Below are 24,181 nucleotides of genomic sequence, written 5' to 3'. Positions count from 1 at the left end.
AACCTGAGTGGGCCGTGTGCAAGGCAATCACCCTACCCGCTGTGCTATTGCTCCAGCCCCTCATCTCACTTTATTTAGCCAGAGCAGAACAGTTTCCGGGGTGCCAGCCCAGCTTGGGGCGGGGTCAGCGCGGGCAGGAATGTCTCTTCGGCTTGTGCAGCAGGGCGGTAAGCGGGAACTTTTTGATGCCGCAGGTGTTGCTCCCACGGTGCAGGCGGAAGTAGCCCTGAGGAAGGACCCGAGTGAGGGGAGGCCGGGCGCTCCCCGAGTCCCCGCCCCGGAGGTCCCACTCACCTTCTCACCCCACTTGTCCCCCCAGGAGTTCTTCAGGAGCCAGTATGGGCGGGATTGACGTGGGCGAGGCCGCAGTGCAGTGGCGGCCCGGCCTGAGCCCTTGCCAAAGCCCACCAGCAGGACCACGTGGTCCACCATTCTCGGGTCACATTCAGAGGCCGTCGCCATGATCACACCCCCGGTGTACAGCTGCGGGCGGGAGGCGGGAGTGAGGCTCTGAGTGAGGCTCTCCCCGGAGCCCCCCAAACTCACCCTCTCCCCGCCCACCTGCAAGAGCTTCATGTTGATGGTCACCGTGATGGGGCCGTGGGTGGCCAGGTAGGAGGCCATGTCTGCGGGTGGAAGCAGCGTCGGGCCTGAGCACCTGCTCGCCTCCGAGGGGTCTGTCTCCCCCGGCATCCCGCACCTCCACTGCCACGCTGCCCTCCATCCCTCAGCACACCCCCACCCGTGTCCACACACACACACACACACACACACCCTGCCCCCCCGTGTGCCTGTGTGTACACACACACATACCCTGCTTAATGTCTACACACCCTGTCCATGTCTACACACACACTGCCCATCTGCACACACACACACACACACACACACACACACCCTGCTCATGTCTATATACACACCCTGCACACACACACACCCTGCCTGTGTCTATACACACACACACATCCTGCCATGAGTAAACACACACACACCCTGCCCGTGTCCCCGTGTCTACACACACACCCTGCCCATGTCTATATACACACCCTGCACACACGCACCCTGCCTGTGTCTATACATACACACACACACACACATATCTTGCTATGAGTAAATACACACCCACACACCCTGCCCATGTCTGCATACCACTTGCACACGCTCCTATCACAGCAGCGTGTTTATCCCCACATGCTCCCTGGGCCCTGGCAGACACGTCCCCTGTGCCCACCCCCCCCACCCCGCCCCGCGTACTGCTCTCGTTCCTGGGCAGCATGACGAAGTCCTCGATCCAGGCCACCTTCCTGTGCTCTCTGGCCCGGCACCTGTGCGCCTGGCGATCCCCTTTGAAGGGGTAGTCGTGCTCGCTGGCCAGGCCGCCTGCAGGACAGTGAGCCCAGAGATGGGGTTCCACACCCCCACCCGGCACCCTCACTGTTGGGGCCCGCGCCCCCCACCCAGCACCCTCACTGTTGGGGACCTGTGCCCCCCCACACCCTCACTGTTGGGGACCTGTCCCCCCACCCCGCCCCGCACACTCACTGTTGTTGAGAACCGTGTAAAACGCGTCCCACACGAAGCCGCCCTGGCAGCCGTTCCCGCAGCGGTCACAGTCGAGTAGCTCTGGGCCAGGAAGGGGCGTATGGGTGACCGGGCCCTGTCTGTGCGCCCCACCCCCCACCCCCAGGCCCCTCTCCCCCTCTCCCAGCTCACCCTGCACGGAGACGCTCACTTTGCGCTGATACCCAATGGCCCAAAGGGCCTCGATGTTGTCCGCCGCCGCCATGGCCCAGCAGCACTTACACTGTTTCTGGAAGGGGGAGGGGGTGAGGGGCCCACCAGGGCCCCCGCGCTCCCCTCCCCCGCGGGGCAGGTACCTGTTCCCTTATGGGGGAGATCACACCAGCCTTCGTCCAGTTACAGCTGAGGGGCACTGGTGTGCCCCACTCTTCAGCCACGGCCTTTGCGTTAACTTGGGGGGGCCCTGCAGCTGCCGTCCGATGCCCGTAGAGCTGGCCAAACTCCTCCTCTGGGGGCAGAGACCCCGGGTCGGTAGTGGCCCCTCCCCTCAGCCACTCAGCCTGGACAGGAGCCAAGCTCGGGGGGCGGGTACAGTCCCCATCGGTGACTTCCCAAAGCTCATGGGGACACGGGTCTAGTGATTTTGGGTAGCCCTGGACCTCAAGAGCCGTGGAACGAAGGCCGGCCCTGTCCAGCCTTTGCCCGAGAAGGTGCCACCTTGCCACCCCCTCACGGGGCCTGGGGCAGTCCCGCCACCTGTGAGGTCGCTGAAGGGCGTCACCCCAAATTCGGCTGTGCCCAGGGCTTCCTCCTGCAGCTGCTGAGCGCGCTCCAGGTTGCGGGCAAAGATGGCCAGGCGGCGAGCGTGCTCTGGGGGAAAAGGGGAGTCCTTGGCTGCCCTGCGGGCCCCCACAGCAGGAGGTAGTCGCTGGCCAAGACTCATCCCACCCTCGTGGTCCTGCAGAACCCCCGTCGGCACCCAGCCAGGAAGTGGCTGGCTAGCATCCCACGGGCAGACCTTCCCAGGGGGCCGGAAGGGGTCTGTGGCCCTTGGAGGCTGGTGAGATTCTGCGCCAAGTAACTTAGAAGGGAAAGTGATGGTCACTGGCCACTTCCTGCCTGTCACATCGCACCCCTGTGTTATATCGCACTTCTGACCACAGCGCTGCGCGAAAGGGTGGGGGCTGTAGGTAGGTCCCAGGTACTGCCGCAGCCCGCCTGGGAAAGTACCTACAGGCCGACCCCCATGAGCGGGACCCAGGGCTGTGCCTGGAAACGCAGGGTAGCAAGGGAGCCCCAGACTCGGGGGTCCGCGGAGCGATGGTATCTGGGGGCACAGCAGGACGCACCCTCACCCACACAGGCAGGGAGCCCCAGACTTGGGTGGGCCCACGGGGCGATGGTGTCTGAGCGCAGCAGAGTGCTGCACCCCCACCCAAGTGGCAGGGAGTCCAGAGTGCCCCCAGCCCTGCCAGTGACTCCCTCGTCCCTGGGGCGGGTGGGTTTGGGGGTACCTGTGGCACTGGGGTAACTCCGGTTATATTGTGCCTGAAACAGTGCGAAGACCTCCTTTAGCTCCAGCGGCCGCTCCCCGGGGTCCTGCACAGGAGGAGCAGGTGAGCGCTGCTCACCTTGCTGGGACCCCTCTGGGACCCCCGCCTCCCACCGGGACTCGGGAGAGCTGCCCGCCTTGGGCCGGGCATGTGCTCCCCCTGTCCATCCTCAGAGGCGATGATCGGCCACCCGTCCCCCATCTCCCACCACCACGAACAGAGGGCACTTACCTGGCCCTGGACGGAGCCTTGGATGCCGGGGACCAGGCCCGCCAGGCACAGGGCCAGGAGGCAAGCGCGGGCGCCCGTGAGCTCCATGGTGCTGTCGCTGAGATGGAGCATCAGTGGCAGGAGCAGGAAGACTGAGCTGCTCAGGGACTGAGCTGCTCAGGGGCGGAGCTGTAGAAACCACCGGTGGAAACGGGGTGATGGTGGGGGCGGACCCCTCAGCGCCCAGCTCCGCCGTCCGCCTGCTGGTCTGCTCCCAGTCTGGGCAACCGAAGGGTGAAGACATGAGGGGCTGTGGGCCGGAGTGATAGTACAGTGGGGAGCATGTGGTTTGCTTGTGGCTGACCCGGGTTCGATCCCCAGCATATCACACGGTCCCCCAAACAATGCCAGGAGTAACTGCAAGCATCACCGGGTGTGACCCAAAATGTCAAAAGTAAATAAGTAGCCTGGAGCAATAGTACAAGCAGGAAGGGCACTTGCCTTGCAATTGGCTGACCCGGGTTCGATCCCTGACACCCCATATGCGCCCCAAGCCTGCTCGTTGTTATCCCTGAGTGCAGAGCCAGGAGTAGCCCTGAGCATGGATGGGTGTGGCTCAGGACAAAAAAAAAAGGGGAGGGGCTGGAGTGATAGCACAGCGGGTAGGGCGTTTGCCTTGCACGCGGCCGACCCGGGTTCGAATCCCAGCATCCCATATGGTCCCCTGAGCACCGCCAGGAGTAATTCCTGAGTGCACGAGCCAGGAGTGACCCCTGTGCATCGCTGGGTGTGACCCAAAAAAGCAAAAAAAAAAAAAAAAAAAAAAAAAGGGGAGACCAGAGAGATGGTATAGCACCGAGGGCATTTGCCTTGCACACAGCTGACCCCGGTTCGATCCCCAGCACCCCTTAAAGGTCCCCTGAGCACCACCAGGAGTGATTCCTAAACGCAGAGCCAGGCAATAGCCCTGAGCACCATTGGTGTGTGGCCTCAAAACAAAAGAAATGAGGACAAAGAAATGGGACTGTCCGAGGTGTCGCCAAATGGCCACTGGGGGAAGTGGGTGGCAGGGGTGAGAGGAGGGGCTCAGGTGGGAGAAGGTCAAGACTGTCCTCGGGAGCCCTCTCTGCCCCCCACCTTTTTTTTTTTTTTTTGGTTTTTGGGTCACACCTGGCGATGCACAGGGGTTACTCCTGGTTCTACACTCAGGAATTACTCCTGGCGGTGCTCAGGGGACCATATGGGATGCTGGGATTTGAACCCGGGTTGGCCGCGTGCAAGGCAAACGCCCTACCCGCTATGCTATCACTCCAGCCCCTGCCCCCCACCTTTAATGTACCCCACAGCCCTGCAGTTCCTGCTGACGTCTGTCCAGCTCCCCTGCAGTATAGAGCGGGCTTCGGGCCTCTGGGATCCAGCGGGTGGGTAATCACAGGTTTGAGACAGAAAAGTGCAGGCCTGAGGGACAGGAAGCAGGCGGCAGTGAGGGCCACAGATGGCCATGTCCAGCCGAGAGCTGGGGCGGGCGGCTGGACTGGGGCTCTGTCTACAGGCCCAGATCAGAGTTGGGGGAGGAGAAATCGTTTATTTTGGGGGGTTCTGCGGGACGGGCTGATTCCAGGGAGCTGCTGCTTTGTCTTCTCTCACTGGGAACTTTCCCCAGTGCCCGTGGCCTTGCGGATAGCAAGCAGGGTCCCTGGGTTTGGGGACAAGCACAGCACCGCCTCCCCCGCCCCTCCAAGCCACAGGGTCCTGGTTCTGTGGTTCTGCACACGGAGCTGGGCCTGGCTGTGTGGGGTCCAGAGGAGGCCCTGGTGCCCTCAGGGCTGGCAGAAGGGATGTTCTGAAGTTCTGTTTGGTTTGGGGTCACACCTGGTGCTCGGTTGGGACTTACTCCCGGCTCTGCACACAGGGATCGCTCCCGGCAGACTCAGGGACCCATACAGGTGTGTTCAAGGTAAATGTGTGCAAGGCAGGTGCCTGGCCTGCTGTGCTGTCTCTCCGGCCTCTCTGAGCCACGGACCCGCCTTCCTGGCCTCTGGCGTCCCGGGATCCACTCAGTAGAGCACTCAGGATCAACTGGTAGCACCTGGGCAGCACCGAGAACTCAAGGCCTCGTGCTTGCAAGGAAGGTGCTTGAAGCCCCTGGACCTTCTTTCAGGCCCTTCTCTTCCCTTGAGTAAGAGCTTGCCGGAGACTGGGAGGGGCTCTCTGGGTTATATCCAATAGTACTCGGCAGCTGCACCTATCTCAGTGCTCCTGGCAATGTTCTGGGGACCAAGCAGTGCTGGGGAATGAACTCAGATCAGCTGTATCCCAGGCCTTAACCCCTCAGAAATTTGCTATTTGGTTTTGAGGCCATACCTAGCCGTGCTCAGGGGTTACTCCTGGCTCTGCACTCAGGGATTACTCCTGGCAGTAGTTGGGGGACCCTATGGGGTGCCGGGACTGAACCTGGGTCAGTTGTGTGCAGGCAAATGCTTACTCGCTCTACTGTCACTCCAGCCCTCCCCTAGAGTTCTTAATTAATTTTTGACACACTCACAAGTGCTCAGGGGCTACTGCTCTGAATTCAGAGGCTGCTCCCTGCGAGTGCTCACGGGGGCCACACGGTCCCTGGGACTGAACCCAGGCCTCCTGCTTGCAAAGTGAGTGCTGGGCCTCGTGAACTGAATATAAGAACAGTCTCACACCAGTGATAGAGCTCTTGCCTTGTATAAAAGGGACCCTGAGTTCAACTCCAGCACTTCAAAGAGATAAAAATTAACAGTTTCTAGGACCGGAGTGATAGCACAGTGATAAGGCGCTTGCCTTGCACACGGTCAACCTAGGTTCAATCCCCGGCACCCCATATAATGCCCCGAGCACTGCCAGGAGTGATTCCTGAGCATCTCTGGTGTGCCTAAAAACCAAACAAACAAATCAACCAAAAAAACCCTCGGAACAGTTTTGGTGTGAGAGTTCACAGGAAAGGCAGGGTGCGACCTTAGTCCCCTCCCGTAGGCCATGGGGCCCCCAGCACGGGCAAGGCCCGAGCAGCGCCACCTGGTCACTGCCAAGTCTGAGCACCAAATAGGCCTGCACAGCTCGGCTCGGCTGAGTATTGCTGGGATACTCAGGCTGGGAGCGGCCCCCAGGCTCCCGAGTACTGCTGGGGAGAGCACCACAAAATAACCAGCCTTGGACTGGGAAGGCCATTCCAAGGTCATGGTAAGACTCCAGGGGATTGCTCCCAGACGCCCCCAAGAGCCCAGAGCGAGTGTGGTGTGTACAGGACATATTCACTACTGGATGTGCCCTTTATAAAAAACTAAAACACAGATAGGACGTTTGCATGTAACCAACCCGGGTTCAATCCCTGGCATCCCATATGGTGCCCCCAAGCACCGCCAGGAGTAATTCCTGGGTGCAGAGCCAGAAGGAACCCCTGAGGGGCTGGAGCAATAGCACAGCGGGTAGGGCGTTTGCCTTGCACTCGGCCGACCTGGGATCTAATCCCAGCATCCCATATGGTCCCCTGAGCATCGCCAGGGGTAATTCCTGAGTGAAGAGCCAGGAGTAACCCCTGTGCATCGCCAGGTGTGACCCCCCCAAAAAAACCAAAAAAAAACAAAAGAAGGAACCCCCTGAGCATCATCGGGTATGACCCAAAAAGCAAAAAAATAAAAATAAAAAAGCCCCCCACACAAAAGAAACACTAAAGTAAAACAGGGCCAGAGAGCTACTACAGGGCGAGGGTTCTCGCTTCGTACACAACCAATCTGAGTCTGATCCCCCGCACTGTATATAGCCCCCGAGAGTGATTCCTAAGCATGGAGCTGGGAGCAAGCCCTGAGGATCACCAGCTATGGCTCTAAAAGCGAAAAAATAAAATTGGATAATTGGGGGCTGTATAGTATGGTGAGTAGGGTACTTGCCTTGCAGATGCCTACCTGAGTTAAATCCCTAGCATCCTGTATGGTCCCCTGAGCATGACTAGGAGTAATTCCTTAGTGCAGAGCCAGGAGTAACCCGAGTATCACTGGTGCGGCCCAGAACCAAATAAACAAAAAAATCATCATCATCATCATCATCATCATCATCATCATCATCATCATCATCATCATCCTGTTGATCGTTGAATTTCTTGAGCGGTCTCAGTAACGTCTCCATTCATCCTAGCCCTGAGATTTTAGAAGCCTTTATACTCGTCCTTCCCAACGATGCTGCCTTGGAGGCTCTTTCAGGGTCAGGGGAATGAGACCCAGCATTGTTACTGGTTTTGGCATATGAATACACCATGGGGAGTTTCCGGGTAGCTTGCCAGGTTCTCCCATAGGGAGAAGTAAACTATAAGATATCACGTGGCCGCAAAGGAGCTTGGTTTTAAGTCTCTGGATGCTGGCCGTTGGTGGGATTACACGGCGCCAGGGGCAGTACCTGGGTGTGACCGCCTAGCTACTGGAAAATGGGAAATCTGGGTGGAAGAGGCCCAGTCCCTACCCAAGCAGGCTTGGAGGCTTGGAGGTCTCAGCCCCGGGTCCCACACACCTGGGTTCCTTTGTCGGTACCTTCATGCGTGAGGCTCTTCCAAACGTGTGGAGAGGGGCCTTGAGCATGGCTGTGCCTAAGGCTCCGGAGGTCTTCGGCTGCGGGAGCTCTTCTCGGGGTGGGGAGGGAAGCTGGAGCCCATCCCAAAAATATCAAGGAAAAAAATATATTCAAAATAAAATAGAGAGTGGAGATATAGCACAAAGTCTAGAATGCATGTTTTTTTGGTTGTTGTTGTTGTTTTTGCTTTTTGGGACACACCTGGCGATGCACAGGGGTTACTCCTGGCTTATCACTCAGGAATTACTCTTGGTGGTGCTCGGGGGACCATATGGGATGTTAGGAATCGAACCCAGGTTGGCCATGTGCAAGGCAAACACCCTACCCGCTGTGCTATCGCTCCAACCCCTAGAATGCATGTTTTGCATGCGAGGGGCCTGGGTTTGACCCTCCAAAGCTCCTGGTCCCAAAATTACTGCCAGGATCAACTCCATGTGACAAGCAGGATGTAACCCTCGAGCACAGCTGAGTGTGGCTCCAACCCCATAACCATGTCAGTCCAGTTCATTAAACAACAGCTTCATTGAGATGGAGTTCACACACCATAAATTCCACCCTTTTGAAGTGTCCGATTCAGGCGCCCCTAGGGAGAGCTCAGCTGGCAGAGAGCCTGTTTAGGCCTCAGGTTCAGGGAGGCCTTGGTGCCATCCCAACGTGCCAAGCACAGTCCTGGCAGCTCTGCCTATGAAAATCCCCAGTGCCACAATGTGTAATCTCTGGGATGCCCCAACCGGTGCGCAATGCCTCCTGCTAGCAACAACCGCTAAGGGAGAAGGAAAAAGTGTACAATTCCAAGCATTGTTGTTTGAAGTCATAGATATCTAGGGATTGAACCCAGGACTTCACACATGCAAGGCAAGTGCTCGACCATGGAGGCACATCTCTGTCCAAAAATAGGGATTTATAGGAAATTTGCATAGCCTGTTGGGGCTGGAGCAACAGTACAGCAGGTAGGTCATTTGCCTTGAGCGCGGCTGACCTGGGTTCGATTCCCAGCATCCCATATGGTCCTCTGAGCACCGCCAGGGGTGATTCCTGAGTGCAGAGCCAGGAGTAACCCTTGTGCATTGCCAGGTGTGACCCATAAAGAAAAAAATAATAATTTGCATAGCCTGCACCATTTCCATAAATTTGAGCATCTCTGCCCCCTATTAAATCTCATACCCATAATTGGTCACCCATTAGGCCTTTCTCCATCTCTGCAATCTGGGATCTTTTTTTTTTCCTCCAAATATTCATCTAGATTGGCGGTGGACAAATAGTACAATGGGTAGGGCACTTTCTTTGCACACAGCCAGCACGGGTTTAATCCTCAGCATCCCATATGGTTCCCTGAGCACCCCGGGAGTAATGGTTGAGAGTAGAACCAGGAGTAACCCCGGAGAATCACCAGGTGTGGCCGCCAAATAAACAAACAAAAAACAACAAAAGATTCATCTAGACTCAATGTGTCTGTAAATGGAACGGAAACTGTGTTGGCTACATACAAGGCAAGCATCCTACCCTCTGTACTATTGCTCTGGCCCTAAATTATTTTTGTAGCTTTTTTTTGGGAGGGTGGGGGCCACACCAGTTCAGGGTTCAGTACTCCTGGCTCTGTACTCAGGGGTCACTTCTGGCAGGGGGTCATAGGGAATGCTGGGAATTGAACCTAGCTCGGCTGCACGCAAGGCAAACGCCCTACCCACTGTGCTGTCTCCCTGGTCCCCCTGCTTTTGTAGTTTTTAAACGAATGACCAGTTCGCCACCTTGGCTGAGCGGAGCACTGTCAACACGGATCCCTTTGCTCGCGTCCACAGCGGAGCTTCTGCAGGGCTGGATCTGCTCCACCCCATGACCCCCTCGCGCAGAGTCCGTCCACGCGTGTCCATGCATCAGTTCTCAGGGCAAAGTGCTGGGAAGTGCGATCATTTTGAGGCCCTGCCAGACTTGTCCAAAGTGGCGGCATCAGCTCACACGCCTGCCAGCGGCGTGTGCGCCGTCCAATTTCCCCACAGCGCCGACACTTATTACTGCCTTTGGCTTTTTAAAGGGCTCTTATTTTTAGCCTCCTCTCCCACGGGGCTGGGAAGAATCTGGGCATGGGGGAGGAGCTCCCCAATCCTCCCTGGCACCTCGGGGCTCACCTTCGGACTCCCCAAACACCGCCCATACACCCACACCCACACACCTACACCCACACCCACACCCCCCACACACAGCCGCTGCCCAGACATGCGTGGGTGAGCCCGAAGAGATGCGGCATCCAAGTGGGAAGGGCAGGGAGGGCCCCCCCCCCGGATCCCAGGACACGCGGCCCCTTCCCGTCTGGCCCCGCCCCTTCCTGGGAGCAGGGCCCGCCCCCGCCCCGTCCCCCGCCCGGGCGCACCCTCCGGGGGGCCGGGGTGCGAGGGGGCCCCTCCGGCCGCGGCTCCCGGCCCTGGGCACACCCGGGTTCAGTCCTTCCGGCTTTTCCAGGGGCTTCCATTCATGATGGGCCCAAAGGGGCTGCCGCCCCCCACCCCACGCAGCCGGGAGGATGGAGGGCGCGAGGGAGGCGACACCTGGCTGGGACGCCCTGCGGATGGAGGGGAGAAGGGGGGACAGATGGGGAAGGAGGGAAGGGGGGGCAAGATGGGCAAAGTTCTGGTCTTTCCCGAGCGACTGGCCACCGGGGAGCACGGCATCAAACGCTGGAGGGCGTCCCGTGCGGACCCGGGACCCGAGGGCGCGGGGGGTGCCAGCGCGACCCTTGGGGACGCAGGAGGCTCAGGGTCCCGGGACCCTGAGGTGGGCGCGCGGGGGAGGGTCCAGGTGCGCGGGCTGACACTCTGCGGGGCTCAGCGACGGCCGCTCGCGCGCCGGGCGCCAGGGGCAGTGTCCAGGGCGGGAGGCGCGGCCGGCGGCGCCGCGGGGGACCGGGTGGGGGCCTGCGGCCAGCCGGGGGCGGAGAAGCGGGGGGTCGGGGTCCCTCCCCCTGGCGCGGGCTCAGGAATCCGCCGAGGGGCGGGCGGAGGCGCCGGGGTGGGCCGCGCGGCGGGCGGCGGGCGGGGGGCGCTTCCTGGGGCCGCGCGTCCAGGGAGCTGCGCGTCCGCCCGTCCGTCCGTCCGCGCGTCCGTCCGTCCGTCTGTCCGTCCGTCCGTCCGTCCGCTGGCGCTGCCAAGCCTCCGAGCCGCCGAGCCCGGGCCGCGGGACGTCGCGGACCCGAGTGAGTGACCGAGCGGCCGGCCGCGGGGGGAGGGCGCCAGCAGCGGCCCAGTCGGCCGCAGCCCGGGGCGGGAGGCCGGGAGGACCGGACGGGGGCGGGGCGGCAGGGCTGCGAACCCCCGGGCCTGCGAGAGGAGCGGGGCCTCTTCGTGGGGGGCGCCTCCGCGACCCCCGGCGCGCGCGCGGACGTGCGCGGGAGGCTGGACGGGCGGCAGAGACGCTGACCCCCGCGCCCCCTCCCTGCCCCAGGATGCTGCCCAGCGCCTCCTGCCAGCCCGGGCCGCTGCTGCTCGGGGCGCTGCTGCTGCTGCTCTTGGGGGCCGCGTCTCCCCAGGACTCCGAGGAGCCGGACAGCTACACGGTGGGGACAGTGGAAACCCGGGCTGGGGAGGGACAGATGCTGGGGGACGCTCCTCCTGGTGGGTGAAGGGGGCATTGTTTGGAGCCGGCCGGAAGGGTGGCCGGGCTCAGGCCCCGGTATACGCCTCGTGGTTGGAGGGGCGCAGGGGCGACCACTGGCCCCCTCTGGTCCCCTTGCAGGAGTGCACAGACGGCTACGAGTGGGACGCGGACAGCCAGCACTGCCGGGGTGAGTGGAGGGGGGGGTCGAGCCCCTCCGGGAACTGGGAAGGGATGGGCCGCCCTGCCTGGAGGTGCAGAGCGCAGTGGCCCGTCCTCTGCCAGCGCTGGGGACTGGTCCAGGCCCCTCCCGCTCAGAGAACCCAGGGAGCCCTGCCCCCGCCCCCCTAGCGCGAGAGCAGAGGGCACTGCCCCAGAGCTGGGCACCGGCCACCGCTCGGCGCTCTCCAGCCGGCTCTGCCCAGGGCGCCAGGGGCAGGGGTTGCCGGTGTGGGTGCGCCCCGCCCTCCTCCAGGCGGCCCTCCTCCTCCAGGGAGGGAGAGAGACGCTTCTGGAGGCAGAGAATGGGGACAGTGGCGCAGTAGCCCCCCCCCAGCCCTGCAGACTCCGCTGGGCGCGGGCCCAGGACCCCGCGCAGCCGAGTCCAGCAGGTCCCTCCCGCAGATGTGAACGAGTGCCTGACCATCCCCGAGGCCTGCAAGGGCGAGATGAAGTGCATCAACCACTACGGCGGCTACCTGTGCCTGCCGCGCTCGGCCGCCGTCATCAACGACCTGCACGAGGGGCCACCACCGCCCATGCCGCCCGCGCGCCACCCGACCCCCTGCCCCCCGGGTTACGAGCCCGATGAGCAGGGCAGCTGTGTGGGTGAGTGGGGGCCCTGGCGCCCACCGAGCTCACTTGCTTCGGCGTCAGCCTCGGACCTCACACTCCGTCCTAGCTCTGCAGTGTTCTCGGGCCTGTGGGGGCACGGAGCCCCCCTTGCCCCCGCACTGCATCCAGAACCTTCCTTTGTGTGGGGGCCACCAAGTGGACAGTGCCAGAGCTCCCCCTTATTCGGGCCCCCTTCCCGTCTAGATCCCACCCCCCCCGAGAACTGCTGGCGGGGGGACCCCGACTCCGTTCCCCGCATGCCCGGCTTCTTCATGCCTGTGCTCTAAACACAGAACCCGGGACTGGGAAGGGGGGTCCTTGCTGACCTGGCGTGGCCTGGACTGGCCTTCCACTGCGGCCCCCTGGGATTCTGCCCTTGTTGGCGTTGGAGGGTGGAGGGATCCTCTGGGCAAAGTTTGGGGGGTCTGAGCAGAGCCCTGGTTCCTGTTTGCCTGGCTGGCAGCTTAACTGCGCTTTGGGGGAAGGAGCTGCCCCCGGGCTCCTATTTGGGGGCGCTGCGGCTGAATGCTGTCTCCCGCAGACGTGGACGAGTGTGCCCACGCTCTGCATGACTGCCGCCCCAGCCAGGAGTGCCACAACCTGCCCGGCTCCTACCAGTGCACCTGCCCCTCCGGCTACCGCAAGATCGGACCTGAGTGTGTGGGTGAGTCCGGCCGCGCCCTGGCATCTGACACTCGGGAGAGTGTCCTCGCCCCCTCAGGCTGTGACCGCCCCCACACCCAGCCAAGACCACCGCCGCCGGGGAGCCCAGGCGCGCCGTCAGCCCTGGGCCCGCTGACCCCCGCCCCCCGCGTGTCCCCTCCCAGACATAGACGAGTGCCGCTACCGCTACTGCCAGCACCGCTGTGTCAACCTGCCCGGCTCCTTCCGCTGCCAGTGCGAGCCGGGCTTCCAGCTGGGGCCCAACAACCGCTCCTGCGTGGGTGAGGCTGGGCCCAGGCCTGGGCGGGGGGGTGGGGGGGCGGGAAGCCCCCTTACTGACCAGCCCTGGTGAAGTGGGATACTCAGCTGCTCTTTGGCTTTCACCCGCCCCTTTGTGCCCCCTCCTCCTGCACCCCCAGATGTGAACGAGTGTGACATGGGGGCCCCGTGCGAGCAGCGCTGCTTCAACTCCTATGGGACCTTTCTGTGTCGCTGCCACCAGGGCTACGAGCTACACAGGGATGGCTTCTCCTGCAGCGGTGAGACCCCCCAGCCGCCCCCTTGCTGACTTCCTATACCCACACATCTCCCGTGTATCCCCGTGCCACCAGCGCCCAGGGGGGAGCAGAGCCCGAGCAAGGATGTGGGTACCTCTCCCCGGGGGGGTCTGGCCCAGCTGGACTGGGAACCGGTCACTTTTGTCAAGTGGGTGGCCTGGAGGGGTGAGTGGCAAGGGACAGCAGAGACGAACGGTCCCGAGCAGTGGCACTTTGAAGTACTTTGAACTGCCCCTTCTCCAGAACCTTCCCTCACTTACTTGGCCTCATTTAATCCTGCCAGCAAACCTAGGAGGTGAGTAGGACTTTCTCCTTCCTCTGCAGAATGAGGACACTGATCTCTCCCTCGAGGTTTGTCGGGCGGGATTACAAAACGCTAATAAGTCCCGCGTAGCCGATGATTCACTGGAGAAGTTAATTGACCTGTGTGAGGTGGCGAGGCCAGGGTGGTGCCAGGCGATGCTGAGCTGGCTCCACCCTGGCCTTCTTGCCCCTTGGCTGGCAATGTTACCTGCCAGGTCCTGCTCTGTGGCCCTGGCACTGAGTGAGGCAGCAGGGGGGACCCTGGGTGGAGGCCTGTCTGGCGCTTGGCTGAAGGCGATTAGCAGGAACTGGGCAAGCTATTGAGAAGTAGGCTGGATGTTCTGGGCTCTTCTGGGCTGTCCCACTCCTTTTTTTGGGGGGGTGGGGGGTAGGTCTTGGTTCACACTAGCTGTGCTTATGGCTTACTCCTGGCTCTGTGCTTAAGGATCTCTCCTGGCAAGGCTCAGGGACCACATACAGTGCCAGGGAACCTGGGTCAGCTGCGTGCAAGGCAAGAGCCTTACCCACTGTGCCAACTCCCTGGCACACTCTCCCCTTTGACGGACTGGGAAAACGAAGGTGCCCGAACTCAATAGGGTTTTTCAATTTTTATTTTTGACTTGATGGGTCACACTCCGTGATGCTCAAGGGTTACTCCTGGCTTTGCAGTCAGGAATTACCCCTGGCGCCGCTCTAGGTGGGGGTGGGGGACCATATGGGATGCTGGGGATCGAACTCAGGTTGGCCACCTCAGAGGGAAATGCCCTCCCCACTGTCCTATCGCTCTGGCCTCCAAGGTTTTAAAGTGGTTCATTTGGCGTCATCTTACAGCTGGGGTCCGAGACAGTCTGTGGGCTAGGTGGGCCTTCTTTCAAAGCACTGTGCCCAAATATGCTTTCGGGGGCTGGGGTCTCGTACTGCCCACCCCACACCGTTGCTCTCACACTCAGTCCGCTAGGGGCGCACCCTCTGCAAAGGCCAGTGTGTCTCAGGGCTTGTTGCCCTGGGCGATGCCCTGACGCCCACCTTCCCGCAGACATCGATGAGTGCAGCTACTCCAGCTACCTGTGCCAGTACCGCTGCGTCAACGAGCCAGGCCGCTTCTCCTGCCACTGCCCGGAGGGCTACCAGCTGCTGGCCACGCGCCTCTGTCAAGGTACAGGTTGCCCAGGTGGAGCGGGCAGTGACGTGAGGGGCTGGTAGCCTGACCGCCGGGTTCCAGCCCCTCTCCCCTGGTGCAGACATTGACGAGTGCGAGTCGGGTGTGCATGAGTGCTCTGAGGCCCAAACCTGCGTCAACTTCCATGGGGGCTACCGCTGCGTGGACACTAATCGCTGCGTGGAGCCCTATGTCCAGGTGTCCGACAAGTGAGTCAACACCGTGGCAGGCAACCCTAGAAACTACAACTCCCAGAGGGCCCTGCAGCGGGGCGGCACCTACTTGGCCAGAGAGTGCCCCGAGGCCTGATGGGAACTGTAGTCCTAACCATGGGCGCTCGTGTCTCGCACAAGTGGGAGGATCCGTCGAGGACCGCGAGTTTGGGGGAGATGGGCCATTTGGGGTCTGGGCCCTCATGCATATTCCCACGCGGGGCCTCTAGCCGCTGCCTCTGTCCGGCCTCCAACCCCCTGTGCCGGGAGCAGCCGTCGTCCATCGTACACCGCTACATGAGCATCACCTCGGAGAGGAGCGTGCCTGCCGACGTGTTCCAGATCCAGGCCACCTCCGTCTACCCCGGCGCCTACAACGCCTTCCAGATCCGTGCCGGGAACTCGCAGGAGGACTTCTATATTCGGGTACGACACCCCCTCCCCTCCCGCAAGTGGCCGTAGAAACGGGAATCCAGCGCCAACACTGGCCGCGCCCTGCGCGCCCCCTGGTGGCGGCCCTGCTGCAGGAGGGCGGTAGGGGTGTCTCAGCAGGGATGGGGGCGACTTGCCATCTATGTTTGGGAGACCTGTCCTCCCCTGCAGCTCTCAGGGACTGGGTTCCAGGCCCTGTATTGGACCTTGGCTCCCTAGCTGGAGTAAGGGAAAGGCATGGCGGCTGCCACGGTGATGGCTGCAGCCCTGCAGACAGGCAAGCGCGGGGGGCCTGTGGTGGGAGACCCCAGTTCCCCTCAGGTGGAGCTGTCGGGACCAGGCAGTTCTGGCTCCCAGTGAGGGTTGTCACTTGCTACCAGAATGCCTTTTTCCCTTGCTGAAATGGGGCACGCTTTGGGGGCGCGGGCTTTTCCAGCCTGCAGCGTGGGGGACTCATGGGGCCAGTGCGTCCAGCTGGAGAGCTGGCGCGGCAGCCCGGCTGGGTGGTCTCTGTCCCCACAGCCAGGTGGGTCTGGGTGGAGACACGGGCATGGAGGTGATGGGAGAGGGTCCCGTGCCCGGGCTGACACCATTGGCATGTCCCCCGCTCTGCAGCAAATCAACAATGTCAGTGCCATGCTGGTCCTTGCCCGGCCTGTGACGGGCCCCCGGGAGTACGTGCTGGACCTCGAGATGGTCACCATGAACTCCCTCATGAGCTACCGGGCCAGCTCTGTCCTGAGACTCACCGTCTTCGTGGGGGCCTATGCCTTCTGAGGAGGGGGGGCAGCTCTCCGGGAAGGGGTGGCCCCGGCTCTGGGGCTCAGGGAGGGTTGATGTGTTCTGTGTACGGTGTGTGGGGGCAGTGAGAGAGAGGCAATAAAGGGAGAAAGTCGGCGCTCCGGTGGTCGAGGTGGCTGGGTACTGCTGCAGTGAAGCCGTGCGGGGGACGGGGAGGTGGGTGCTGGTGACACTGCCTGCTGTGCCCCGAGGTGGGACTGGTCTGAGTCCCAAGGGGAGGAGGGGCAGTGGCTCCAGAACCTGCTCCAAAATGGGCAGGTCAGTTTGCAGGGGTGCAGTGCAGCAACCCCCCGCCCCGCTCCCCCCAACTCCCACCATCTGGGCACAGCCCCGCTGCTCCCGGAGCCCTGTCTCCCCATCGGCGCAGAGAAACACGCACACTCGTGACCGCTTCCATGGCTCTCTTGCCAGCACCAGACCGGGGCAACGCAGCCTTGATGTGACCCAGAACCCTCAGAACCCAGAGTAGCTTCCGAGCTGCAGGGCCCCCCCCCATCACCCCCCGAGCAGTCTCTGCTCTGCCAGGGCTCCCCCTGGCCTGGATACTGGAGTCCCTCTGTAACACAGCAGGCCCCGGGTTGGGGCGGTGGGGGCAGGGGTGCCGTGTGGCTCAGGTCAGGGCGTCTCTGCTGCAGTACAGCTGCGCCAAGGTCCTGCTGAGCACGGGGCCCAGGTTCCTGCAGGGGAGAGGCTGGTGACGGGGGGCCCGGCCGGGCAGCCCCTGTCCCTCTGGGGTACACCGGTCGCTCACCTCTGCAGCCGTCCACACTTGATGGTGCTCAGTAGCATCTCCTGTTCCTTGGGGGTGGCGCAGGCGTCATAGGCAGCCAGGAGGCTGGGGTGCGAGAGGCACACTGCAGTTTGTTTTTTTTTGCTTTTTGGGTCACACCCGGCGATGCTCAGGGGTTACTCCTGGCTCTGCACTCAGGAATTACTCCTGGCGGTGCTCAGGGGACCATGTGGGACGCTGGGAATTAAACCTGGGTTGGCTGTGTGCAAAGCAAATGCCCTCCCCGCTGTGCTATTGCTCCAGCCTCCACGCTGCAGTTTCTGAGGCTTAACTGTGGCGGACTACAGGGCTCACTCTGTTTGGCTGTTTTATTTTTTTTTTGCTTTTTGGGTCACACCCAGCGACGCACAGGGGTTACTTCTGGCTCTGCACTCAGGAATCACTCCCAGCAGTGCTCAGGGGATCTTATGGGATGCTGGGGATCAAACCCCAGTCGGCTGTGTGCAAGGCAAACGCCTTCCCCACTGTACTATCGTTCTGGCCCCTCTGTGGCCATTCTGTTTTGTTTTGGGGCCATCCCCGGCAGTGCTCAGGGCTTACTCCTGGCCCTGCACTCAGGGAGCACTCTCGGTGATGCTCAGGGGACACTAAGGTTGTTTGGTTTTCGGGCCACACCAGCAGAGCTCAGGGCTTACTCCTGACTGGCTTAGGGATCACACCTGGTGGTGCTGGGGACTGAACCCGGGTATGCCGTGGCCAAGACAGCTGCCCGACCCACTGTCCTCTCTCTCACACTGCCCGTCTGGCCACTGGTCCAAGCGCCTTTCCCAGAAAGCGTTTTCTGCTGTACCAGGACCACCATCTCCCTCCCCCGTGCTGAGATGGGTTCCCTGGCTATCGCTGTCCTCACCGCCTGTCTCCACGAGCCCCCAGGGGTTCGGCTGGGGCTCTCTCTAGAGCCAGACCAATCCACCTAGTCTGGGGCCAGTGCAGGGCCCTAAGGGGGCCGGGGGCCCTTCTTGGGTGTGCAGCGGGCCTACCTGGCAGGGGTGCTGTAGCGATCCACCAGCGCGGCCGCCTTCTCCCCGCTCACTCCCCGCACTTGCATCAGCTGCCGGGCAAACACCTCTCGAACAGACTGGGCCTGCGGGGACAGGGGGTGGCCCGTGACATGGGGGCAAGGGCCGGCGGGCCAGCGCGGGAGAAAGAGCTTATGGGGTTGGGAGGCCCCTCACCAGTTTAGGGTGCCTGGCTCTCTCCCGGCAGCTCTTGGCTGTCTATGAGGACCCGAAGGCTTGGGCGGGGTCTGCTGACACCCAGGGGGCCCTCGGGGCCACTCACCCCACCCCTGGGGCCCCTCCCCACCCTCACCTTGTTCTTCATGGCTCCCGCATTGAAGTCACTGAAGGTGAGGAGGGAGCAGAGGGGGTTTGGCGTGGGGCCGGCCCCGGATGCCGGGTCCCCAGAGGTGCCCCAGGGGCGGCTGTGGAGAGTGTGGCCCTGAGGGGACAGGATGAAGACCCTCAGCCTCAGTGGGGCAGCCGGGGACGGGGGCTGCGTCCGGGCCCCAGCTCACCTCGTGCAGCCTCTGCAGGCCGCGGGTCAGGAGGGCGAGGTAGGCCGCGGTCTCCTTGATGTCTGCTGTGCGCTTCACAAAGAAGCCATCGATGACCTGCAACAGACAGGGCCAGGGAGCGGGGGGCTCCAGCAGCCCCGGCACTGCCCCCGCGGGCCCGCCCTCACCTGGGTGTTGGTGATGGCCTGCAGCAGCGTGCTCTCGGGAAGGCTGAGGTTCTGCATGGAGCCAAAGGCCTCCACCAGGTACACCCGACGCCCCAGGCCGCAGCGCTTCAGCCGGAACTGGGGGGAGAGGGAAAAGTCGAGTGTGTGTCCCCCCATCCCGGGGCCACCTGTCAAGCCCCCATAGCACCTCCGTGGGCTCCCTGGCTGGGCTCGGCGCGGCAGCCAGCACAGGCCCCAGGCCCTCTCCGGGACGTTTGGGCCTCATCGCCCCGACGGCAGGGCCGGGCTGCCGCACAGATATTGCACCTTGCCCACCCCCCACAGGGTCTTCTGGGGATCTGGAGTGGGGGCATCTGAGTGGGGCTGTCTGGCTGGAGTCCCCAGCCACCCAGAAGTGCCCCCGAGTCCTGGGTGGACACGGCGGGGGGGGCGGCACCTTCTGCTCCCGGAAGCGGCCGTCGATGATGCTGCTGCACAGGTCGTCCGTGCGCTTGCGCTCCACCACGTGGTCCAGGACCAGCTCCCGGGGGTTTGCTGCCGGGGCGACAGGGAGGGTCCCGTGAGCAGGTGTCGTGCCCAGGGCCCCGCCGCGCCCGCCACTCTGGCCTCTGCCTTACCGGGGTCCTGGGGCTGCGTCTCCTGGGCCACCCACACGAAGTCCCCGACGTGGAGTCTGCGCACCGAGTGTGCCACGCGCAGCCGCTGCAGCTCCCGGAGCAGCTCGGCCCGGTGCCCTGCACTGCAGTGGCCAGGCGAGGTCAGGGTGGGCCACGCAGGGGGGCGCGGGGGCCTCCGTCCGCCTCCCCCGCCCTCCGCACTCACCCCTTAGCCTCCCCAGTGTCTACACACAGGAGCACCCGGTACTCGCCAGGCTTCAGCTCCAGCGTGGCCAGCTGCCTGCTCCCTCCACTGGCTCCGCTGCAGGGGGCGGGGGAGGGCGGCAGCTCAGCAATGGGTGGGTGATGGGGTGGGGGGGGTCAGCCCAGCCCCGTCCTGCTCCCTGCCTCACCACTCAGCTGAGGCCTCTCCTGGTTCTTGGGGGTCCTCCCTGGGGGGTTCCTCTGACCCAGGGCCCACATCCACTGAGCCCTGGCCCTCCGCTGCGGCCAGCTTCTGGGCCAGTGCCAGGCCCTCCGGGGTCAGTGAGTACCTGGCAGGCAGGGAGAAACACGGTCACTGCAACCACTCGCCCCTGCTGCCTGCCATCAAGGCCAGGGGAGACTCGCACCTCTGGGGGCCACTTCAGGGGGTGCCGTAACGGCTTCCGACATAGGCCAGCCCCAGAGAGACCTCCTGCACTCCCGGAGTTCTGAGCCTGCCCCGTGCTGGGTCTCGGCAAAGCCACCCTGCCTGCACCCCCAGCTGGGTCCTTAGCAGCGCTGCGCCTCCCTGCACTCCACTTTGAGCTCTCAGTCCCAGCAGTGCAGATGCTAGCCGCGGGGGGTGCAAGACTTTCCTTCCACACTGCCCACCTGGCCGGCTGGTGGGTCCTGAGAATGAGGTTTCTGCTGAGCAGGGTCCGGAGGGCTGGCCAGGCTCGGGCATTTCCAGGGGGCGCCTGCCCATGGAGCAAGAGACCCTTAGGGACCTCATAACCCACACCTGGGGGTGCTGGAGTGATAATACAGTAGGTAGGGCGTTTGCCTTACATACAGCTGACCCCGGTTCAATCCCCAGCATCCCATATGGTCCCCTGAGCACCACCAGGAGTAACCCTGTGCATCACCGGGTGTGACCCGAAAAGAAAAAAGATTTCAAAAAACCCCACACCCGGGGGGTCCCCGCAGCCCCCCCCCTCGCTGCTCACCTGTGGCGCCGTCTGGGCACACCTCTGCAGCAGCTCCTCCTTGGTGAGGAAGCCCTGGCCATCCAGGTTCTGGCGCAGGGTGGAGAGAGCAGGTGAGGTCCGAGTGAGGGACCCCAGCTCCCCAAACTACCCCCGTCCCCCCCCCCCCGCCAGGCACTCACCAGGTGCTCCCGGAAGAGCAAGAGCAGCAGGGCCCGAGCCCCCAAGTGCCGGGCTGGCCAGTAGCTGCCGCGGCCCCGGGCTGTGGCCTCGGTCATTGCCTGGAAAGAGAGGGGGCTGAGGCTGGGGACCCAGGCGCTGAGGGTCCCGCGCTGCTGCATCCCCTCTGTGAGAGGGGCAACAGGATGGGGCTGCGCTCAACAGGGGCGGGGACACCAGCACTGCGTGAGTGCCTGGCGCAGGGCAGAGGCGCTAAGGGCGCAACACTCAGAACAGTAAGTGACCCCACAACTTACAAAGCTTGGTGACCCCACAACTTACAAAGCTTGGCTCCCCCAGACAGCCCAATAATTCCCAGTGACCGGCCGGGGCCAGGACCGCTAGTTCTGGGAGCCGGAGGCTCTGACTCCCCCCGCTCCCCAACTTTCTGCCCCACACCGCGCGTCCCCTCCTCACTGGCACCCAGGTGTCGCGTACCTGGGTTTGCGCCTCTGCAGCTGGCCCTTCCCCGGAGGGGCTCGGGGCTCCAGACGGTGAGGCCGAGGCGCGGTCACCTGCGGAAGGCCAAGGCGGTGACGCTCTGCCCTCGGGCGAGGGGCTGAGAGGGGCTGCACCTGGGGGCCGGCCCCGCCCCGCGCTCACCGCCCGACGCCCGGTGCTGCTGCAGCCGCCGGTCCAGCATGCGGCAGAGCCCATCTCCGAAGTGCTGGAGGATCTTGGCCTCCTTGCCGCTGCGCAGGGGCAGGGGGTACCGCCGCAGGGAGCGCAGCGCCTGCGGGGGGCGGAGGGCGGAACCGCGTCGGGCCGGGCCCGGCTGGGAGGGGGGCGGAGGGGGGGGAGAGCCCGCACCCGTCCCGTCGGGCCGGCCCGGGACCCACCTTCTGAAACACGAAGCGCGTGCGCTGCCCCCTGCTGGCGGCCTCGTCCCGCCACTCGGTCAGCCAGCGGACGAAGAGCGGGTTGGGGCAAACCGGCAGCGGGCGCTTCCGGCCCAGGCGGACCGGCGCCGCCATGAGCCGCGGGGCGGGTCCCTTGGCGCCGTCTCCCGCGGCCGTGGGGCGGCCCCGGGACTCGAACACCCGGCTCGGGCGGGGCGGGGGCGGGACCTCCGGTCACGTGGCCCCGCGGGGTCTCTAGCGCGGAGCCTCCCTCCAAGCGGCAGGTGTCGGGCGGGAGCGCCGCGGCCCGCTCGGCCCCTCCCACCCCCGTTTAGGATCAGCCTTCGGACTCTCGCCTCCAGCACCCCGAACCTTGCCCCGTGCCAGATTCCGAGAGCGGGTCCCCGTGGCGCCGCGAGAGGGCCCACAGCGCCCCCGCTGTCCTGGAGGACCGGCGGGGCCGGCGCTCGGCCCGGGCACCCGAGGCTGTGGGTGTTCCGCGCTCTCGCCCCGCTGGCGGCGGGCGCTGGGTGGGAGAAGAGCCCGACAGGTGGGGCTGGGGGACGCATCGGTGCAGGTGTGTTTGCAGGAGGGACAGCTAGGAAGGGGGCCAGCCAGCGAGGGCCCGAGAGGAGCGCAGGAGGAGCTGCGGGCCCCTCGGAGGAAGCGGTGCTGCCCAGCCGGCTGCCAAGCCGGGCGGGAGCGCGGCGTCGAGGAGCAGCGGGAAGCTCGGCGCTGGGAGGAGGGGCCCGCGGGCAGGGTCGGGGGCGCGGGGAAAAGGAGCAGATGCCGGGCGTCCTGGCGGGTTGTACCGGGGGACGGAGGGGGGCACGCGGTTAGATGTGAGGGTGCTACTGAGTGTAAGAATCCCGGGTTTTGAGACTCATTGGAGCTGGAGGAGCCTCGGGAGGCTCAAGAGGACGATCATACAAATGGATTCCAGGCTGAGAGACACGAACAGAGGACCTGGGAATGAGGGTCTCACGGAGGGGGAGACATGTAGGAAGCGGCGGAGGGGCTGTCAGGGGCCTTAGAAAGGAGCCGAGGGGTGGGGGGGGTAGGCGGGCTTCGAGGCGCCAGGTCCGCCCCTCCAGACTCCGCCCCGCCGCGGTCCTGCACCCCCGGGCGGCGGGAGCGGCGACTCCCGCCCGACGCTGCCTTATAAGGAGCCTCCAGCCGGCGTTCGGGTTCGCCCCGCCTCCCCATGTCTCTTGTCCTAATAAGGACATCTAGGGCATCCCGCGGCTAGGGGCGGGCGGGAGCGCGTCTCCAGGGTAACTGCGAGGTCTCCCTCCCCCTTCTCGTTGCTCTAGGAAACTACGAGGCTTGAAAAAAGGTGGAACCAGCCTCTTCTGGCAGGGACGCAGTCTGTGCGGGAGGAGGGGGTTAAGGGGTCGAGCTGCGGTCCCAGGTGGGCAGGTGGGGGCCGCGGCCCGACCTCCACTGGAGGCACCCGGGAGCCGCGGAGTGTCTCCGACTACAAGTCCCGGCATGCTCTGCGGGCGCTGTGCTCTTGGGCGTCATTCTCTGGGGTTGAAGATCGGGCTTCCAGATCTTCAGTTATACCCTTTATTGGGCTAGTGGTGTAGGGTCCCTCAGCCCCTTCTTCTGCGAGCCTATCTTAAGTTCCTGCAGAGAGCGAAGCCAGTTACTGTTCGAGGCCACCGGGATCTCCCCGCAGCCCCCCCACTGTTTTCTTTTTAATAAACCGGATGTTCTCAGATCTTGCGTCTCGCTTTTCTTCGGTTATCAAATTAAACATATGCTTGGCGAACAACTCGAACACGAAATTTAAGTGCGACTTAATATCGGTCTCTTCGGTAACAGTGGCCGCATTTTAAAAATCATTTAAGAAATTTTTTTAACTAAAAATCCTCTAGGAAAAAAAAAATGGAAAAAAGAATTGGATGCAAAAAGCCCCTGCCCCCTTCTACCTTTATTACCTGGTGAACCTGCCAGACAAGTGTGAAGTTCTATTCTCAAAGATTTCCTTGGAGCTGCCCTTTTTTTGTATGTTTTCCGCTTTAGTGAATTTGCAGACACTTTTTTTAGGTGATATGGAGGGTGCTTAATGATTAGTGTGAGATTCTTAGACGTGCCATTCCCTAAGTCAAGGACTGGATTTCTGGTACATCGTGGAGTCAATTCAGAAAAGCAAAAGACTGACTCACTTGAGACTTTCTGATCAAGGAAGCCAGAATGTGTCAAGCTGGACCTTAGGGAAACCGTTTCCCTGCGCGGTAAAAAGCCGCGAAGTCTGGGCTCATTTTCGGGTCATATTACCAAGCGCCAGGGCCTTGGCTCAGCTCAGAGCGTTTCCTGAAAAATCGGACCAATCCGCGAGCTCTCCGTACCACGGCCCCGCCTCCTGGGAGGAGACTTCCGGCATGCAGTGCGGCGCGGCGCGAGCGGCTGCCCGCAAAGACTGTTACCCAGCGAGCCCG

The 24,181-nt window shown here is 63.0% G+C and overlaps 3 protein-coding genes across 4 annotated transcripts; 1 reads left to right on the top strand and 2 right to left on the bottom strand.

The window, feature by feature from the left end:
- Window positions 1-77: 77 nt before the first annotated feature.
- On the bottom strand, window positions 78-3,549 carry CTSW (cathepsin W). The gene is made up of 10 exons (XM_004618536.2): window positions 3,306-3,549; window positions 3,036-3,120; window positions 2,278-2,391; window positions 1,878-2,029; window positions 1,714-1,810; window positions 1,543-1,623; window positions 1,255-1,380; window positions 562-626; window positions 295-483; window positions 78-226 (listed from the first exon to the last, which is right to left on the bottom strand). The coding sequence occupies exons 1-10, from the start codon at window positions 3,414-3,416 to the stop codon at window positions 125-127; spliced, it is 1,122 nt and encodes a 373-aa protein (XP_004618593.2). The 5' UTR covers window positions 3,417-3,549; the 3' UTR covers window positions 78-124.
- A 6,985-nt stretch (window positions 3,550-10,534) lies between these two features.
- EFEMP2 (EGF containing fibulin extracellular matrix protein 2) lies at window positions 10,535-16,521 on the top strand. The gene is made up of 11 exons (XM_055142203.1): window positions 10,535-11,061; window positions 11,310-11,421; window positions 11,601-11,649; window positions 12,084-12,287; window positions 12,835-12,957; window positions 13,121-13,237; window positions 13,376-13,495; window positions 14,853-14,972; window positions 15,058-15,184; window positions 15,418-15,613; window positions 16,235-16,521. The coding sequence occupies exons 2-11, from the start codon at window positions 11,311-11,313 to the stop codon at window positions 16,394-16,396; spliced, it is 1,329 nt and encodes a 442-aa protein (XP_054998178.1). The 5' UTR covers window positions 10,535-11,061; window position 11,310; the 3' UTR covers window positions 16,397-16,521.
- Window positions 16,522-16,812: 291 nt separating this feature from the next.
- On the bottom strand, window positions 16,813-23,614 carry MUS81 (MUS81 structure-specific endonuclease subunit). Of its 2 annotated transcripts, XM_055142201.1 has the most exons (16): window positions 21,738-22,774; window positions 21,502-21,631; window positions 21,337-21,413; window positions 20,862-20,960; window positions 20,701-20,769; window positions 20,366-20,451; window positions 19,903-20,043; window positions 19,716-19,811; window positions 19,511-19,632; window positions 19,330-19,427; window positions 18,894-19,010; window positions 18,727-18,822; window positions 18,522-18,650; window positions 18,191-18,294; window positions 17,172-17,255; window positions 16,813-17,097 (listed from the first exon to the last, which is right to left on the bottom strand). In XM_055142201.1, the coding sequence occupies exons 1-16, from the start codon at window positions 21,870-21,872 to the stop codon at window positions 17,031-17,033; spliced, it is 1,650 nt and encodes a 549-aa protein (XP_054998176.1). In that variant the 5' UTR covers window positions 21,873-22,774; the 3' UTR covers window positions 16,813-17,030. The 2 variants fall into 2 exon arrangements, with proteins under 2 accessions (XP_054998176.1, XP_054998177.1); XM_055142202.1 differs by lacking the exon at window positions 18,522-18,650 and having other exon boundaries at window positions 21,738-23,614.
- Between the last annotated feature and the right edge of the window lie 567 nt (window positions 23,615-24,181).

The sequence above is a fragment of the Sorex araneus genome, chromosome 6 (genome assembly GCF_027595985.1).
Source record: "Sorex araneus isolate mSorAra2 chromosome 6, mSorAra2.pri, whole genome shotgun sequence".
NCBI lineage: Eukaryota > Metazoa > Chordata > Mammalia > Eulipotyphla > Soricidae > Sorex > Sorex araneus.
The sequence above is the reverse complement of the archived record's forward strand: the minus strand, read 5'-3'. Positions and strand labels throughout refer to the sequence as shown.